Here is a 19,100-nt window from a genome sequence, read left to right as displayed (position 1 = left end):
AATGGGTGCCATTATGACCTTTTCATAAATGGATACGATGCACTTCCGTCACATCCTTTCCCCCTCACCCTCTCTTTTCCCCTGGTACCTTCAGCTGCTTCTCTTCCTCTGGGAAATAATAACCCTTTTATGTTTATGGTTCTTATTCCTTTAGATCTCGATGCCGCATAGGAGAGAAAATGGTCATTATTTGTCTTCCTGCGTCTGGCTTGTCATTTTGTGTAACACGATGATATCCAATTCAATCCATTTTTCCTGCAAATGACATGTAATTTCATTCTTCTTTGTGGCTGAATAATATTCTGTAGTGAATATATATCATGTTTTCTTTATCCATTTGTCTGATGCTGGGCACCAAGGGTGATTTGTGAATGGAGCTACAATAAACATGGGTTTACAGGCATCTGAGCTGTAGACGGACATATGCCAGGAGGGGGAGAGCAAAACAATATGGTAGCCCTGTCTTTAGTTTCTTTCGGAAACTCCATATTGACTTCCATAATGTCTGTCTGCACTAGTTTACACCCCTACCAACTGGTGTGAGGGCCCCTTTTTCTCCACATCCTCACCAGCATTTAATATTGTTTATTTTCTTGGTTAATGCTGTGCTGTTGATTAGGGATACGTGGAATTTCAGTGTTGCTTGGATATACATTTCCTTCATAATTAAGGCATGTTGAATATTTCTTCTTGTGGTTGTTAGCCATTTGAACTTCTCTTGAAAACAGTCACGCATTTGGATTATTTGATATTTTGATGTTTATTTATTTATTTTTGTTAGTCATGGAGCTTGAATTCAGGGCTTGGCCACTGTCCCAGAGCTTTTGAGCTCAAGGCTAGTGCTCTACTATTTTGAGCCACAGCACCGCTTCCAGTTTTCTAGTGGTTAATTGGAGATAAGAGTCTCATGGACTTTCTTACCCAGTCTGGCTTTGGACTGATATCCTCAAATCTCAGCCTCCTGTGTAGCTAGGATTAGAGATGTGAGTCACCAGTGCCCAGCTTGATGTTCAATATTTTTGAGTTCTTTGTATAGTTTGAATGTTAATCCTGTGTGAAATGAACAGTTATCAAACTCTTCTCTCATTCTGTAGATTGACTCTTGGCTCTGATAATTCTTTCCTTTCATCTGATACAGTCCTGATTGTCAGTTCTTGCTTTGATTTCCTGAGCTATTGGAGTTCAATTCAGGAAGTCCCTACCTAGGTTTGTATCTTCAAGTGCTTTCTCTATGTTTTCCTCTACTAATTTCAAAGTTTCATGGGTTAGTGAACTTAAAAGCAAGCTGTAAAATGAAATGCCAGAATAAGAAATGCATGTCACAATAAGAAAAATAACTCATCAACCCCATTGCTTGGGAAATTTGTTTTAGTAATTAAAACATCAAGACATCACATGGCTTCATCCTCACAAAGGCCTTGGTTGACTCCAGAGAACTATTTGTGTAGTATGAACTTGTTATCAGTTAGATTCTTAGAATTGTTTTTCTAATCATGAGACCTAAGCATAGATCAGAAGTATTATGACATTCATGATGCTCAAAGAAATGCACTACCTCATTTGATTTTACTTCCTTCTTTAGTGTGGGCATTGGTGTTTGAACTTGAGGTCTTGAACTTGCCCTCTATCACTTGAATTCCTAATCCTTATGTTTTTAGTTTGTTTTGTGGATATAGTTTACCTGCTAACTTTGCCTGGGCTGTCCTTGGACTGGGATCCTTCTACTTCTACCTCCTGGGTAGCTGGGCTTACAGGTGTGCAGCACCATGCCTGGCTATCTCATTTTAATTATAGAGCAAGTGACAAGGTGGAAATGGGCATTTTTGTCAAAGCACACATAATCATGAGCGTGTGATCTCTGTGGGTTGGCCAAGCATATGTCCCTGACAATGGTATCCCACACCTCGATTTCACTCGGCAGTCAAGCGTGATGAGATGCAGAACTCTGCTGACACCTCAAAAAATGCCTGTGATAAAAGCAAAAGTCATCTCAGAAAAAGTGTATTTTCAGGTGACAAACCTAGACAGCCTGATTAAGGCAATGGCAAAGCCAAAATCATTACTAAAATAGAGCTAGGGGTTATCTATGCCCTTAATTGTTACGATGTTTAACACGAAGCTACACTAGGAACACATTAAAAAAGTAAAGCCATGATGAGGCGTTTCTGCTAATAGATTAGTAAGTTGATTAAACAATGGGCAAGGATGGGAAGAAGAGAGGAAGATATAATTGTGGAGAGGGCATGGCCACAGCCAGAAGGTACTGGATGGTTCTGACAGATAATCCTAGATCTCAGCATAAGAACAGCCACATTTAGATTCTGCCAGTGTTGAAATGTGTGTGTGTGTGTGTGTGTGTGTGTGTGTGTGTGTGTGTTCACTAATAGTAAGGCTTGGACTCAGGGTCTTGTCTCTTGCTTTCCTTCCTTGTTCAAGTCTGGTACTCTACCATTTGACTCACACCTCCATGTCTGAGTTTTTACAGGATTAGAGGTAAAGAGACTCAGGGATTTTTCTGTCCTAGCTGACATTAAGCCATGATTTTCAGATCTCAGTCTTTGGAGTAGTTAAGATGACAGGCATGAGCTACTAGCTCCCTGGTTCTGTGTATTCTTAGCACCATTTAATAATGTGAACTACAAATGATCTCCTCTTGCTTCGTCTCTGCTATGTATGTCAATGGTGATAGGAGTGAAATATTGTTGTCAAAGTCCAAACTCATCTGTAGAATTGAGTATTGGAGGATGGAAGGAAAGCAATCGCTTTTATTTTCCCATTTCTCATAAAGAGGCAGGCAGCCTGAGATCATTTCTTTATTAAATAAGTTGTTTACAACCTGCCTAAGTTCCAGTGTCAAAGTGAATGATTCATCCATGAGTCCCATTAAATAAAACATTTATGAGGAAGATTATATAAAAAGAGATTTCCCTAAGACACCATTAATCAAAGGAGGTATTTGGGTATAGATTGTGTTGCTAGTTTATTAAGCCTTTTATTGGGTTGCAACTATATTTCATGAAAAACAAATCTCAATTAAGATAATTATATTATCTAAAAGTTTCGTGGATCCTTCCAATAGGAAAATGTGCTCATGCCCCAATATAATTTAACCCATTGTAAGAATTTCTAAAGTATCATCGTTAAAAACCAAATGAAAGTCAGGTGCTGGTAGCTCACGCCTGTAATCCTAGCAATTCAAGAGGCTGAGATATAAGGATTACAGTTCAGAGTCAGCCCAGGTAGAAAAGTGTGTGAGACTCTTATGTCTACAAAAACAAGCTGGAAGTAGAGCTGTAGCTTAAGTGGTAGATCACCAGCTTTGACTGGTGATCCAGAGTCCAGGCTCTGAGTTCAAGCTCTAGGACTGGCACACCCACAGAAAAGTTCAAGTTCATGATCAGTATTACTTCTGATGTCAACTATGCAATGGCCGATGAACACTGACAATCGGAATTGGTGCTGTCCATAGCCAGGGGTGAGAAAAGCCAGGGAGTATCAAACACCCCAGGTTGTTAGTTCTCCACCACTCATGGGCTGTCTCTCTTCCATTTGCCTCTGAGATCCCATACTTGTTGTAATAGGAATTCCCGAGGTCTGTCCGTGGGCTGGTTTTTATGTTGGCAGAGCTTTCTCCAATCTCTGGACATTAGTTTTGGTATATTGGAAGGCAATGAGGCAGGGGGATCATTTGTTTCTTCTGAGATAACAGAGCAGGAGTGGCACTGGGACTTGTGCCTTGGAGATTTAGCAGATGGAAATGAAATAACCATGTGGTCTGAGAAGAGGGCGGTGCTTGCTCAGCCTCCCCAGGACAGCTGGAGGAGCCATCTTTAATCTCAAGGAGATTTTAAGGAAAAGCTGCTTCCAAAAGCCAAGGGATCCTCCTCATAAAATTCAATTTCTTAAAGACATTTTGATTTTGTAAATACCTTGTCGAATTATACTTCAGCGGAGACTTTTTTTTTTCCTGAAAGCAAAAGAGGAAGTATAGGTTGCCTTGACCCATAAGTAACTTCTGTATTAATTAGGGTTTACGGATTATATCTCCGAGAAGTTAGGTTTGACAGTGAAATAACCTTTCATAATAAACTCTTCTTTTTATCTGCATGGCATTTATTTTCTGCTTTGCTGGCTTTCATTTTTTTCTCTCCTCACTAATTCTTTTTCTGTTGAGGGCTTGGTGTAATTGTCTAGCATGGTAAGCATTCATTGCTTGGTTTTCTCCCTGGCTGCTTCTTTGATTCATGGTGCCGCGTTTGTGGTTAGCTTTCTTCATCTTTATCTCCGTGAATTGAAGATACTGAGATCCCTTGGAAAATGGCCCCTTTCCCACTGGTCTGACATTACAGCCAGGCATATTTGTTTTCTGAGTTTCGCTCTTGTTAATTGTGGTGGCTTCTGAGAGCCCTAGGAAATGTTGTAAAGTACTTCTTGTAATTGTTCCTACATTTACTGTCATATCTTCCCAGGCACACCCCCTTCTTTGTAATAGAAAGACACTCGATCAAATTCTAATTTCTCAGTACTCCATTTTTCTTGTAGAGCTTTTGTTAAATGGGCTTTTCTTTACACAGGCAGAAGTTATTCCCTTTTTTGGCATATGCAATGGAAGCTTATTTTTTTAATGGACAAGAACACCCAAAAAGCACAGTCTATTAGGAATTTTTATGATCAGAAACATAAGAAATACTATTGCCTTATCATACTTCAGTGAAGCAGAGGACAATTCTTTCCCTTGCTTTCTCTTTTCTAGCTTTTTTTTTACACCAGGTTAACATTTCAGGAATCATATAATAGGAAAGATGGCTGGGCCCTGGTGGCTTCTGCCTATATTCCCGGCAACTCATGAGGCTGAGATCTGAGGATCACAGTTCAAAGCCCTCAGGGACAGCAGTGTCCACGAGACTCTTATCTCCAATTAACTAACAAAAATCTAGAAGTAGACTTTTGACTTAAGCAGTAGAGCACCAGACTTAAGCATAAAAATAAACAAGAGTACGTGGTCCTAAGTCCAAGTCCCAGTTCTGGCACAAAAGAGAAAACTAAGCAAGATAAGTATTTTGGGTTGTTAGTTTTGTAGCATAATTGTCAAAGCAGATGCACAATGTGTGTATTTCTAAGGCTTGAGTTACATAGCAGCAACTTCGGGGGTAAAGCTAGTCACTCTTTTTCTGTTTTATTTTCCCAAAAGTGGATTCTTAAAAGGATTAAAACTGCTTAAAAAGATTCAACATCAACCAAAGGGGAGAGAGAAACCAAACAATCAGAATGATTCCTTAACCACAATAAAACTGTTCAAGGAGACAGAAAATGCCACATAAGACTCTTAACAAGGGTCATTTAAGAACATAATAAAGCAAAAAAAAAACATGAGTGGTTTTTAGTTGAGAAAAAAATCAACTAAAAAAATTAACTAGAAAGAATAATCTTTATTGATTCTTGATTTTGTCATCTGGAGGAAGCAATCAATGAAAAAACCTTTGGCTTACACAGAAATCAATCATACAAGGATAGACACCAAAAGAGAAAAATTAATCATTTGGGTAATAATATTATCCAGTATGAGAAACTAATGGACTAAAAGGGACAAAGCAATGGACAAAGGGACACAGAAGATAAAGTTGAAACAAGAGTTGCCTGAACAACCTATGAAAAATTTCCAAGCTAAAATACTTTGTATGTGAATTCAGAGGGCTCGCCATGTCCCTGGAAGATGATGGAGAAAAGCACGAGATAAAAATGAAACAAGAAAGGAAAAAAAATAAGAATATGACAAATATTAAAACAGAAAAGAAGAAGAAATAACAGAGCCAACAAGTGCAGCAGTAATATTCATGCAGTATTAAGAAGAAACAGGTCCATTGGACCAAGGAATCCTTAAAATAAACACAAAAGAGAACCCAATCCATCAAGATAACTTCCTCTTTCACACACACTCCATCACAGTGGCCAATCTACTTTTCTTTGCCCCACAGCATTATCGCTGTTCAAAATTCTCATTTACTTTCTGTTTCTATGTTTATTATCTGTCCTCTCCGCTCAAATGCAAGATGTGAGATTTGTAGGAAATCCAGTTCCTGTATTCTTCTCCCTGGAAACACTAGCATTCATACAAAAGGCAAAATGCCTTCCATTGGTAAATGTGAGGTTTTTAAAAGAATGTGCTTTGTATCAGATTTCCATCAAGAAAATGAATTTTGGCTATTTACATTTATTTTTCTGACTCGAAGATATGATTATTTAAAAAAGCTTGTCGAATTTTTATTCATCATCTTAATCTTCTTGTAGAAGAAATGGGAAGAAACACTGCTTTGATTAGGGTGCTATTAAAATGTATTTACTTTTACAAATGACATCAACACAAAACCTCCCAAAGCAAGAATGCTATTTTTCCTAAGCGACATGTAGTTTTGAATTTATAGCTTGACTTTCTTATCCAGGAAGAATGGCTGCAGCACCCACTTCAGATTCCTAAATCCACGCATGCTCCAGGGTCTTACTGGTGTAGAATTGAGAACCTGTAAATATTACCAGATGTTTGAAATCATCTCTAAATTATCATGACACTCAAAAAATGCAGATATGATGCAAATAATGGTTATCCTATAGTGTTCCGAGAACAATAATAAGGAAAAGTCTTTATATAATTAGTATGGATGCCATTTTTTAAAAAATGTGTTTGATCCAAGGGTGGCTGGTTGAAAGGTAAGCCATGGCTCTTGGAGGACTGAGCAGACATCCACTCATGATTCACGACTCATCTGGTCCTAACTCACCCGTTCAGGATTCATCCATTCATCACTGAGTCACAGAGAGATGGCTATGATGGTAGGCTCAGTGGTCCTTTGGTTCTTTGCCCGTAGATGAAGTGCTTCACCCTATACTGGAAGTTTAGAGTCAGCTATTTGCTTCAGGACCTCATGATGGTCTTTGTGAACCAGAGTGTTATCCCTCAATGTTACCTCTGTGTGGAGAGATATAAGAATCCTCTGGGGAGGGTGTTCTATGTGTGTTAGACCCTCTGAATTTGAAAACCTGCATTCCATTTTCCTGCTAATGAATGAGCAATACATGCCTGGATATTAAAGTCCTTTCTTTTCTTTCTTTATTTTAAGAAAAAAAAGATCCATTCAGTCTTTCCATGGCTAGTGTGGAGATCTCTTGGGTTAATGCACACATGCTTCTAAGTATAGATAATTAAGAATGATACAATGAACTTTCTGGAAGTGATTAAAGGGCACAACAGAAAAATGATGCCGTCTCTTTAATCTTTTGTTTTCTTTCATAGAGATTGACTCTCCTGATATTAAATGACTAATCAGTATTTCTCAGCATTAGGTATAAATTATGAATGAAACAGAAAGTATTCTTCAAAATGATCTTTACAGCTTGTAGGGAGAGGGAATTGGGGGTGTGTGAAAATGAAGGAGGGGATACCACTGTTCAAAAAGAAATATACCCATGACCTTACCTACGTAACTGTAACCCCTCTGTACATCACCCTTACAAAATTTTTTTTTTAAAGAAGAAGAAACTGTCCCTCAAACACCTAGAACAGCAGGCTTGGAGCTGAGGAGTTAAGATATTTAATATTACCTTTAAAAAAGACCTTGAAACTCACTCCCCCAATAAAAGCTAAAATTAAAAGAAAAGTTAAAATGACACAGCAGAAGATGTAAGTGCAGAGAAGGAAAGACTCTGTGAGCCATCAAAGTCGCTTCTGAACAAAAGGACCTCGTGACTTTTGTCTCCAACTGGCTGAGGTCCAGCACCAAATGCCAACGCCCTGTGTAACCCCTGGCAAATCATTAAAATTCTGAACCTAAGTCTCACACATGGATGTGTCTGGAATGTGATACTTGTCTAGTGCCTACTGCAACATTCAAATAGGAACATGCACATTCCTCACAGCAGTGCCCAGTACACATATGCACTCCATGAATATTTAATACCTATGTTGCTGTTGTTGTTTTAAAGAGACAAGAAGTAAAATTTGCCAGTGCTCACCCATTGGCGATGTAAGAAAAACTAGTCCGACTATTTCATGATTATTTGGGGTGCGTGATAGGCTGGTAGTATTTGTACCTTAAAAAACTCTGCAATGCAGTCATTGTATTCAAGGTATGCTATGTAGAGAATGAACTGTGTAATGTGTGGGTAGAGACAGGAGGAGAAAGTGGGGGGCATGAAGGGCTGACCCAGAAGCATTGTACTCATAAGCTGATTTACGGAATTGTAACCCCTTTATACTTAATAACAGTAATAAAAAAAAACCTCCACAATAAATTCCCTTTATTTTGATTTTAGGCTTGCTAAACAACTGCTATATAGGTTAGAGTCTTAGCTGTCAAATTATACATTAGTATGTGGGCATTTAAAACAGTCCAAAATGAACTAAATTGTCGTTAACAGGAGCAGGAGTTATCTACCTAAAGTAGCACAAACATTTTTGAATGAATCATCTGTAATTGAAACAAAGAGAATATTCAATGGGCTATGACAGTTTTCAGTGCTGAACCTGAGCAACCAATGACCTTGCACTATGACCTGTGGCACCAGCAGCCTGGCAGGCTTGGGTTGCACCTTAAAGTACCAGAAAGCTTTCAGCCAGGCCAAAATTTCAGGTCCAGCAATTGACCAGGGAACTGTAGAGAGTCATTTTCCCTCCCATGTATCTTCGGTTATTTTCATGGCTTATCTCTCAAGAAAAAAGAAAGAAAGAAACACACACACACACACACACACACACACACACACACGCGCGCGCGCGCGCGCCAGTTGAGCATGATTTCTACCTCTAGGACATATCTCGTGATACTATTGCCTACAAACCAGCTCACAAATATATTTTAATGATCTGTTTTTAAAATGGAAATGGCCCCCTCCACTCATACCCTCCCTTATTCTTGCTGAGGGCATATTAACAGAGTTGGTTCTCTCTCTCTTCAGTAACAATACTTGCTAACGATGTTCATGAGCTTGGGATATTTCAACGTGAAGACTGACTGGATCTCTTCTGTTGACAAAGACAAGAAGAAGCCCTGTTGCTCTGGGTTTACCGTGACTGGATTTCCTGCTATGTGGTGTTGTCTAATTGCACACATCACTCTTACTAACATGGCATTTCTTTGGGTTTACAGAACACAGTGGTGTGGACCAGGACACAGCACTGGCTGCGGCCCAAGGCTTCACTGGCTGCCTCTCGGCGGTGCGGTTTGGCCACGTAGCTCCTCTGAAGGCTGCTCTGCACCCCAGCCACCCAGCCCCCGTCACCATCACAGGACACGTGACCGAGTCCAGCTGTGTGGCCCAAGCTGGCACAGATGCCACCTCAAGGGAAAGAACCCATTCATTTACAGGTGACTAAAGAGGGTACCTCCACCACACACCCAGTCACCAACACAGGCTCCCCACTAGACCTGGGCAAGATGATTTTTATTGTGATGCTACTCCATTCAGGAGATGGTTTCTGAACATTGGTTTTCATGTTCAGGAGTCTTTCTCATTTCTTTGCCAGAGTTGTATTGTTTCCATTGCAGTTGCTATTGCTTAAAGAGAAAATGACAGAGACCCTGTATTCATCTTTATCCTTCTATTTGTGTGTGTGTGTGTGTGTGTGTGTGTGGGTGGGTGGGTGGGTGGGTGGGTGGGTGTTGTTATTGCCAGTCCTGGGGCTTGAACTCAGGGCCTGAGCATGGTCCTTGAACCTCTTTGTAATCAAGGCTAGTACTCTACCACTTTGAGCCACACATCCACTTCCAGATTTTGAGTGGTTAATTGGAGATAAGAGTCTCATGGACTTTTCTGCCCAGGCTGGTTTTGAACCTTGATCCTCAGGTCTTAGCCTCCTGAGTAGGTAGGATGACAGGTGTGAGCCACTAGTGCCTTCTATTTTTGTTTAAAACATTTATCTTTTGTTGTTGTTGTTGTTGAGAGACCAAGATTCAAACTCGGTACCTGACACCTTGCCCTTTGGCTGATGCTGTACTAACTGAGCCATGCCTCCAACCCCAGAGTTGGTTATTTCTTTTCTTTTCTTTTTTGTGTTTTTGTTTAAAACATTGTGAATTTTTCTTGTCCTTCCTACCCCGTCCCTCTCTTCCTTCTTTTTGTACCTCAGGAATCTTCTTCCTGTTCTTCCTCCTGCTCTTCCTCCTCCTCCTCCTTCTTCTTCCTTCTATTCTTCCTCCACATGCTCGTAATTACCCTCCCCTATCTCTCCTCCTCCTCCTTCTCTTTCTTCTCGTTCCTACCTCTCCATTTCCTTCTCCTCCTCCTTTTCCTCCTCCTTTTATTTCTTGTCTTGAGGGTTGAACTCAGGACCTCTTGCTTGCTAGACAAGTGCTCCACCATTTGAACCATATTTTTTTGGGGGAGGGGGTCTGGTCATGGGGCCTGAACTCTGGGCCTAGGCACTGTCGCTCAGCTCTTCAGCTCAAGGCTAGCGCTCTACCACTTGAGCCACCTTCCCAGCCCCATTTGAACCACATTCTTAGTGAGTTTTTCAAACTGTCTATATCATCCTTGACCCCTTTCATACTTTAATTGCAGATCATTCTGGAACACTGGATGACAGAGAACCTCTCACTAATGCCATCAAAAGTGACTCTGCTGTCATTGGAGGTAATGGGACGCAGGAGTGGGCCAATGATCAGCGTTTATTATCATTACTAATAATGGTGAAGGGCTGAGGCGTAGCTCATTGGCACAGTGCTTGCCCAGCAGGTGCGAAGCTCCAGGTTTGATACCCAGTACCATAAGCAAAACCCTAATAATGATGAAGACTCAGCCTCATAAAATGATAAAGAATCCATATGCACACCAAGTGCCAGACCACTGAATTGAGAGGGCAAAGGGGCCTTTTACTATTTGGGCTAGATTGTTTCACGGAATCTTCCAGAATTCTTTCTTGGCTTCCTTGGAAACCTGCAGTAGAGTTATTGACAATTTTTCTAAAGCATCACACTCAAAAAATAGTTGCAATACGATAATAACAAATAGTATTTAGCCCCAAAGTGGCCAACTGTAAACCCAAGGGAACACTGAATATATCTGAGGAAATGTTATTTTTTTTTCTGGTTTCTTCAGCATATCAGTGTTCATGTAAAAAGCAAGGCAAATCTCCAGTTAAGATTAGAAGTATATGTTGTATTGATACATATTAAAGTTGGATATTTGCAAGGTTTCGCTACTCCAGTCAATGAACATGATACTTTTAATCATATTTTTAATCAAATATAAAGTGAATAGCTTAAATAATTTCATTGCAGTTTTAAGTGCATTTATTTATTTTGTGGCTATGAAGGTACTGGGGCTCAGACTCAGGCTCTAGGCACTGTCCCTGAGCTTTTTCACTCAAGGCTGATGCTCTTCCACTTGAGTCATAGTTCTACTTCTGGATTTTTGGTGACTAATAGGAGATAAGAGTCTCATAGACTTTCCTGTCCTGACTGGTTTTGAACTGCAATCCTCAGATCTCAGTTTCCTGAGTAGCCAGGATTACAGGCATGAACCACTGGTGCCTAGCCACAACAACTTAAAAAATAATCTCCCTGATAATGTGATAGCATCTTCTCTGAGGTATAATTTATTCAAAACCAACTCCAGAAATAACCCATTTTTTCTTCCTGATTAATGTTCTTAAGATGCTATTAATCAGATTACTGAAATGTTAAGTGGCTTAGCTTTTCTCCACACTCTGAATATGATATGGACACATCACAGTAAATAATTATTTCATCACATTAAAGTGGCTTTTCATATACGTGAAAATTTTTATATTGGATCTAAGGGAACTAAGTTATATATTCCTACTTATCTAGACATGAACTTTCTTCATGGAGTTACAATTTTATTTAAACAATAAGTAGTGCTGGTGAAAACTTTGTGCTCATTTTTCTTTCTGTACCTTTTATTTTCCTCAATCCCAATGTGTAAATTGAAGATACATGAAATAGAATTTCCATTTGGTCATCTGACAAAAATATTAAAAAAAATCAAGCATAAAAATCTGTGATTTAATGTCCTATGGTAAGAGCATGCTTAAAGCTATAGGATTCACAATTTACTCAGCATTTTCAACTAAGATTCCTAGTCAAACACAGTCTCATGATAGTGTTGATACTATGTGTTCAGCTAGTATGGGTCTAGGGGTGTTAAATATTGAGGTAATGAAAATAGAAAATATTGTAGAGACAAAATAATTTCATCTTTAGGTGTCTATTGTTGCTCTGTGCAAAGGTCATTTCCAAGAAGAAGAGAGTTAAATATGGTATCAGACAGGCTGAAAAGTCATTCTATTATTATTTTAGAACAAAGTAGATTACGTTCACCTGTGAACTACTCCCTCAGCGCGCATGCGTGGAAAGGAGACAGGCAGTTTGGAGCACATGCCCTTGGGGACCTCCCCAGCTTCCATTCGACTAGTGCTATCTGCTTTTGATCTTCTCGGGAGCAGAAGCAGCTGGCAAAGGCCATCTAAATTCAGAAGGCCTCATCTGGACCAGGTGTAATTTTTCTGCTAAATCACACTGGATGATCCTCGTGTGTGTTCCTCCATCTGGTCGACCTGGGTTAGAACGTTGCCTGTTGTCTAGTTCCTCATAAATTGCACCCCGCCTGTAGCCACAATGAATCCATTTAAGCATTTTACAAACTGGTTAATGTCCCTGTGCCCTCAGTGTTCCACGATCTATTTCTTTGCCTTATGATAAGTAAGGAGGTTAAGGGAGAGTTGATGTAATAAGACCTTTCAAAGGGATGATGCAGATCTTCTAGAATGTTTGGGACCAGGCTACCCAGATATAGATAGAGAGCTGGAGATAGGAGAGGGAGAAAAAGCATTATTGTTTCTTCATAAGGACCTATTTGCAAGAATGCTGTGATTGCGGCATTGTAGAGTAGCTATCCATATTTCACTTAGAATATTTTATTATTTTATACTTTCATATTTTTGGTCCAAAAGCTGAGGTCAGTGTCTTTCCTGAGTACAACAGAGTATGATAAAGAAACATCCAAATTAAAAGGGATAAATCACATATAGTCAGCAGACAAGTTGAAAGACTGCCTTTGATTTCTTTTCTTTTTTTTTGGTCAGTCATGGGGCTTGAACTCAGGTTCTGGGTGCTCTTCCTGATCTTTGTGCTCAAGGCTAGCACTCTCCCTCTTTGAGCCACAACTCCACTTCTGGTTATCTGATGGTTAATTAAGGATAAGCTTTTCCTACCTGGGCTAGCTTTGAACCTCAACCCTCAGATCTCAGCCACCTGAATAGCAAGGATTATAGACACGAGCCACTGGTGCCCGGCCTGTCCCTGATTTTGTTTTTTTTTTTTACTGTATGAATGCTCTATCTGCTAATATTGGTGACTAACCAATGACAACATTGACATATCATCTGCTTCAGCATTTACTGACTGGTAAGAACCTTAAATCTTTGACTTGATTGGATTTCATTATAGTCACATACATTTATTTAATTAAATTTTTTTTTTAGTGATACTAGAGTTTGAACTCTGACCTTTGCCCTCGCTGGGCATGCATTTTACCTCTGAGCCATGCTTTCAGGCGCTGAGTCTGCTTTATGTAAGAGTGAAGTCTTAGTAACACTCCACATTACGATTTTCATAGTACCTATTTTTGTTAAGAGGCCCTCTACTCATTCATCAAAGTATTTTTAGACGTGAGGGAATTCTCACACTCCCGGTGCCAGACAGAAACTTGCCACATTCTATTTTTATTGAACAACTAGAATTTTAGCATTGGTAACATCTGCTGCTAGTTGTGTTTTTCCCCCTTGAAGAGACAGATTTGCTTCATTCATCTTAGAAAATACTCGGCAAGGTCCTCACACCAGAATGACTATACTTTCCCTGGTCCTTTTTCCACATAAATGAGACACTAAAAACATCATGCAGTTCATGACTCCAGTATTCACACAGTACTGGCCCCAGGGTCGGCAACTTCCCTCAGAAAGTACCAGAAGTGCTTTACGTGTATTTTCCACTTCAGCGCATAAAACGTTGAAAAAGAATTGCAGTCAAGGGCAAGATTTAGTAACATGAGTAAGTTTTCCTACTTAATCAAGGACACCCTCAAATGAAGCTGGATTTTACCTGGCAGTGTGCTCACTTCTCTGTATGAACTCAAAGAGGAAAATTACAATTTGTAACAGTCCTTGTCTTCACTTATGCTAAGAGCTAGGAATTTCACCTTGATTTGTTTTATACCATCATTGGAAGTTTAAAGGATGATGATTTTGTTGTTGTTGTCTATTGTGGGCCTTGAACTCAGGGCCTGAGAGCTGTCCCTGAGCTCTTTTGCTCAAAGCTAGTGCCCTTCTACTTTGAGCCACAGCTCCAGTTCTAGTTTTTGAGTGGTTAATTGGTGATAAGAGTCCCACAGGGACTTTTCTGCCTGGGCTGGCTTTGAACCATGATCTTCATATCTCAACCTCCTGAATGGCTAGGATTACAGGTGTGAGCCACAGGCTTCTGGCTCATGAAATAAAGTTTTACCCTTTGAATCTCCTCCTAAAGACCCAGGGTTGGCAGAAGCTTGTCAATCATACCTGAGGATCATTCATCGCCAAGAATAACCATATGCTGAGGATACCTTTAAGTGAGGCTAAGAATCCTAGTGCTTGAAACTTTTGTTTGTAAACCTGAAGTTTCAAAAACCAGTTCTCCTCATATGCGAGCAGTTTGTGTGTGTGTATATATACACATACATATATAATGTATATATATTCTGTTAGAGTTATTCAATGCCATGATCCATTCAACAGCTGATGAGGAGAATGATGAAGAGATATCGTTGATCAAGATGCAGTGCTCATAAATTGACCTGTTGAAACTCCCTCCTTTTTTTTGCTAGTCCTGGGGCTTGAACTCAGGACCTTGGTGACCTTGAAACGTTTTGGCCTCAAGGCTAGCACTCTACTATTAGAACCATAACACCACGTCTGGCTTTTTCTGAGTAGTTTATTGCCCTTTTCTGCCTGGGCTGGCTTGGAACCATGATCCTCAGATCTTAGCCTCCTGAAGTAGCTAGGATTACAGGCAGGAGCCACAGCTGCCTGGCTTTTCTGTGGAAGCCTTTTTGTGTAACTAAAGACAATAATAAAAAGAAAATAAATTTAATTGAAATGGTTCAACATTTAATCATAAACACATCATCTATTAATTGTTTTGAGATAGTAATATATTTTATAATTTAAAAATAATGAAAACTTCTCTATGAAGTAGTCTTAGAGATCATCAGGTCATATTTTGTGTTATATATGAGCTCATTAAATAGACCAAAGAGACCCAGCACTGGGAGCTCACACCTGTAATCCTAGCTATCCAGGAGACTGAAATCTGAGATTTGCAGTTCAAAGTCAACCCAAGGAGAAAAGTCTATGACATTCAGTTAACTAGCAAAAAGCCAGAAGTGGAGCTGTGGCTCAAGTGGTAGAGGGCCAGCTTTGAGTGAAAACGCTACGCAAGATCTCGAGGCCTTGATTTTAAGCCCTGTTACCGGCACAATCAATCAACGGATGGATCCATCAGTAGCATAGATGGTGCATGCAGAATAAGCAGACGTTGACAGATTCCAGAAGAAACTCAATGCAATCTGTTATTTCTTGAATGAGAAATGCTTGAAGTTGTCCTGTTTAGAATTTCTATGCTGTGGAGGCTTGATTGAAGTGGAAAATAATTTTCTAAGCACTGCTGAAGCCATGCAGTCAACACGGCTTGCATCCCACGGGAGGTTCTGACTTTGTGTCTCTTCTCTCTCATCTAGGTTTGATAGCTGTCGTGATCTTTATCTTGCTCTGCATCACTGCCATAGCCATTCGAATTTATCAGCAGAAAAGGTTATACAAAAGAAATGAGACAAAAAGGTCAGAAAACGTAGACAGTGCCCAGGCTGTTTTGAAAAGCGAGCTTAATATACAAAATACAGTCAATGAAAATCAGAAAGAGTACTTCTTCTGAATGACAGCTCGTATCCGAGTCCAAATGAGGACAGTTGATTTTAATAGCCAGGGGACCTCAATGGACAAGAACTGTTCTTATGCTGAATGTTCAGGCAATGGATTTTTCCCCCCAACACACGTCCAGGCTTGGGATGGCTCTGAGAGTCTTCATCCAGTGACATACTTCGCACTGCAATCATTCTGTGTCACTACGGAACTAGAGATTGTTCTTCATTTACAACTCTGATCTCTAACAAGGTTCACTGAATGACTGACCGCACTGAAAACTGTAGCCTTTGTGTCCACGGTGTAAAACCTAAATGTCGTTAGAGGTAAGAAATCGAAATTGGACTATAATGACCTGGCTTTCTTTGAGAACATATTCTGTGTTTGCTTTAGTCTTCTCATGGTGTTGCTCATAGACCTGGAAATGCTTGTAAGATCCTGTTTGGCTGGTGTTTGCATCCTAATGGCCAAGAGTATATAAAGCCCTTTTGCCTTTCTCTGTATTCCATTCAATACACCAATCACCTGGGGAAAAACGTTTTGTTGTCTTTGGCTTGTGTATATCGCTCTTTCTCTGTTTGACTCTTCCTAATGGTTTTGAACACATTTGGTTTTAAGTGTCTGGCTTTGACTCTGAATATGAGATTTATATGTAACCAAACCAAACCAACCAAACCCCAGACAGTACAGTGGGTTTTTTTTTAAATCAGTATGTGATGTCTTACCTTTCCAGAGTTTTCTGTTTAATTTGTTATCATTGCTTGATGGTGGCAATAGTTAAAATCCCAAATAATACCAATTTCCCAAAGACTATAAATTGTTTTCAATTAAACCTGTTGATACAAAAAATTCTTCACATAGCAAAGGCATTCTTTTTAATGACAACAATAATACCTCAAAGGAAACATACTTCTGAGAATATTTTCCCCAAACTTTTAAGTCAGTTTTTTTTTGCTAGGGTATTATTTCTGTTTTTCTAAAGTTTATCATCAATTTTCCTTTGATCTCCCATGATTATATTCCATGGGCCATCTTCTTATAGATTAGCAGAAAAGAGACAAATTCAAGTGTAAGCTTTTCATCCCCTATTTTAACATACAACTCCCTTTAGGCATGAATTTTGATGTTCACCAACCTCCAGTATATATTCTTTGAAATAAGAAAAAACCATACTCCAATTTCTGAACAACTAGTAGAGTAAGTAAAAGATGTGCACTCTAAGGGAAGTTAGCCTATTATAAATCTGTACCAAATCTATCATTCTAGTCCCTAGGATGGTAATAATAGTTTTTGAAAAAATACCCAAATCCATATGTCACTAACAAGTCCTGTCGAATTGGAGAATATTTATGTACTAGGAGATCAAAGAATTATCAGTATCTTTACGGAACTCTTAGAATGCTTATTATTGAGGCCATGTAAACAGGATACTTACATGGAACTATCTTTGAGTTTCTGTAAGCCAAATGAAATAATAAAGGCACTTTAGTACCCATATTCATTGCCTTCAAGTGCCTCCCAAGCACAAATTATATTTCTTGATTTATGCGTGCCAGGAAGCTTGGAAATAATGTAAAATCAGCATTGCTATCATCTTACTCCCTGTCTCACCTTGCTGACTCTTCTTTAAAACCTGCCTGTCTATATCCATATCGATGTCTCTGTAAATGCTCAACTAAATGTTAAAGGACCCAAATGAACAGTTGATAAAAGACCTATGTTGGTAAATGGCCTTCAGATAAAATTTTATATATATATATATATATATATATACACATATGTATGTATATATGTCAGACAACCTGTGGTGGCAAGAGAAGGATTTAACATAGAAGTGATAATATTTGATGTTAAAAAATGCAACAGTCATCACAGCTGTGAATCTTTCACAAGTATTTGTTTTAGTTCGTGGTGGTATTGCTCTTGTTTATAACTGGAATGTGGCCGGGTGCACAGATGGAGAAGTTGCACAGCCTTGTGTTTGCACTGCCCGAGACAGCAGTGTCCAGCTGTCCCAATGCATTAACACATGATTCTGATTTCCCAGTTTGTTATCCGCTCCTTCCTTTGTTTCTTAATAAAATGGCGCTTTGAAATAAAATGCAAACTATATTTTCAGAGATGTTGTATACAAGTTTAAAATTAGGGAGTCACACAAGATTTCTTTTTCTTAAAATAGTGGGGGAAAAGATGTGCAGATGTTTGCCTTCTTTATTGTGATTGTGTATGTGTATGTGCACTTGAGTTTGTGTGTTAAAACTTTTAGATAGACTTAGAGATGGTCGTGAACCATGAACCAATATGGTAGCGATGTGTTTTTCCTCTGAATTGGAAGGGAAAAAAATGGAAAGTAGAAAAATGTTTGCTAGTTGTAACAAGTAAAGTGGAGTTACAGTAGATTTAAAGTTTGGGCCAGAAAACAAGGTTTTGGCTGCCAGCATTTGTGGAAAGATTTCTATATGTTTAAATTGATTAGCATGCTTTTGTTCTTCTCCAGAAAGCTTAAGCACATGAACACTACCTGCGAACTGCAGAGATGTAATGGGGAAAAATAGTGCAGCCTTCTCAGGTTTAAAACCAGAAATCTCGTTTTGTGATTTTTTTCAAATGAAAACAATGCATAATTAACATTCTCATTTTAAGGAGAGCAAAATTTCCAGGTGTCATTAAATTGAAAGGTAGCCAGACACAAATAGAGCTCAGCCAGGACTGTATTGAGAGCTTGCTTATGTGGATGGATCAGAGCCATCTTTGAGGAATGGCATTTTAATTCATAAGACTCCTCCTCCTGAAATAACCCTTATGCACCCTAGAAAACAGCTTCTTAGTAAGATCCATTCCCAAAGTTTTGTTCTTTAAAGTGTGTCTAATATGTCCTTAAGTTAAAAAAAAAAGTAAAAAGCTACTCATCAGCCACGACCAAGGAGAAGTCAGTCATTTAAAATGATCTTTCATTAGATGGCATCATCTTTCAAAATGGTGGCATTCCTAACAGCATTCCTAGGGGAAGAGAAGAACACTGCTATGGGGCTTGATGCTCAGTTTTACTGAGGAAAGTGTCCTGAGGGCACTATCGCAGCATGCATGGTGTGACCCTGTGGTGGTGTTGATCATAGTGTGCCCAAGACCTAGA

The 19,100-nt window shown here is 39.3% G+C and overlaps 1 protein-coding gene across 1 annotated transcript in view; it reads left to right on the top strand.

Moving 5' to 3' along the window:
* Positions 1-17,111, top strand: part of Cntnap4 (contactin associated protein family member 4) — a 184,470-nt gene extending 167,359 nt beyond the window's left edge. Inside the window, exons 21-23 of the mRNA XM_042700954.1 lie at positions 9,141-9,359; positions 10,552-10,623; positions 15,787-17,111. Of these exons, the coding sequence (XP_042556888.1) occupies positions 9,141-9,359; positions 10,552-10,623; positions 15,787-15,980 (485 nt within the window). The 3' untranslated portion in view covers positions 15,981-17,111. The remainder of the gene's footprint in view (positions 1-9,140; positions 9,360-10,551; positions 10,624-15,786) is intronic.
* Positions 17,112-19,100: the final 1,989 nt, after the last annotated feature.

The sequence above is a fragment of the Dipodomys spectabilis genome, unplaced genomic scaffold (genome assembly GCF_019054845.1).
Source record: "Dipodomys spectabilis isolate Male_0828 unplaced genomic scaffold, ASM1905484v1 ptg000273l, whole genome shotgun sequence".
NCBI lineage: Eukaryota > Metazoa > Chordata > Mammalia > Rodentia > Heteromyidae > Dipodomys > Dipodomys spectabilis.
This window is presented reverse-complemented; position numbering and strand designations above follow the sequence as displayed.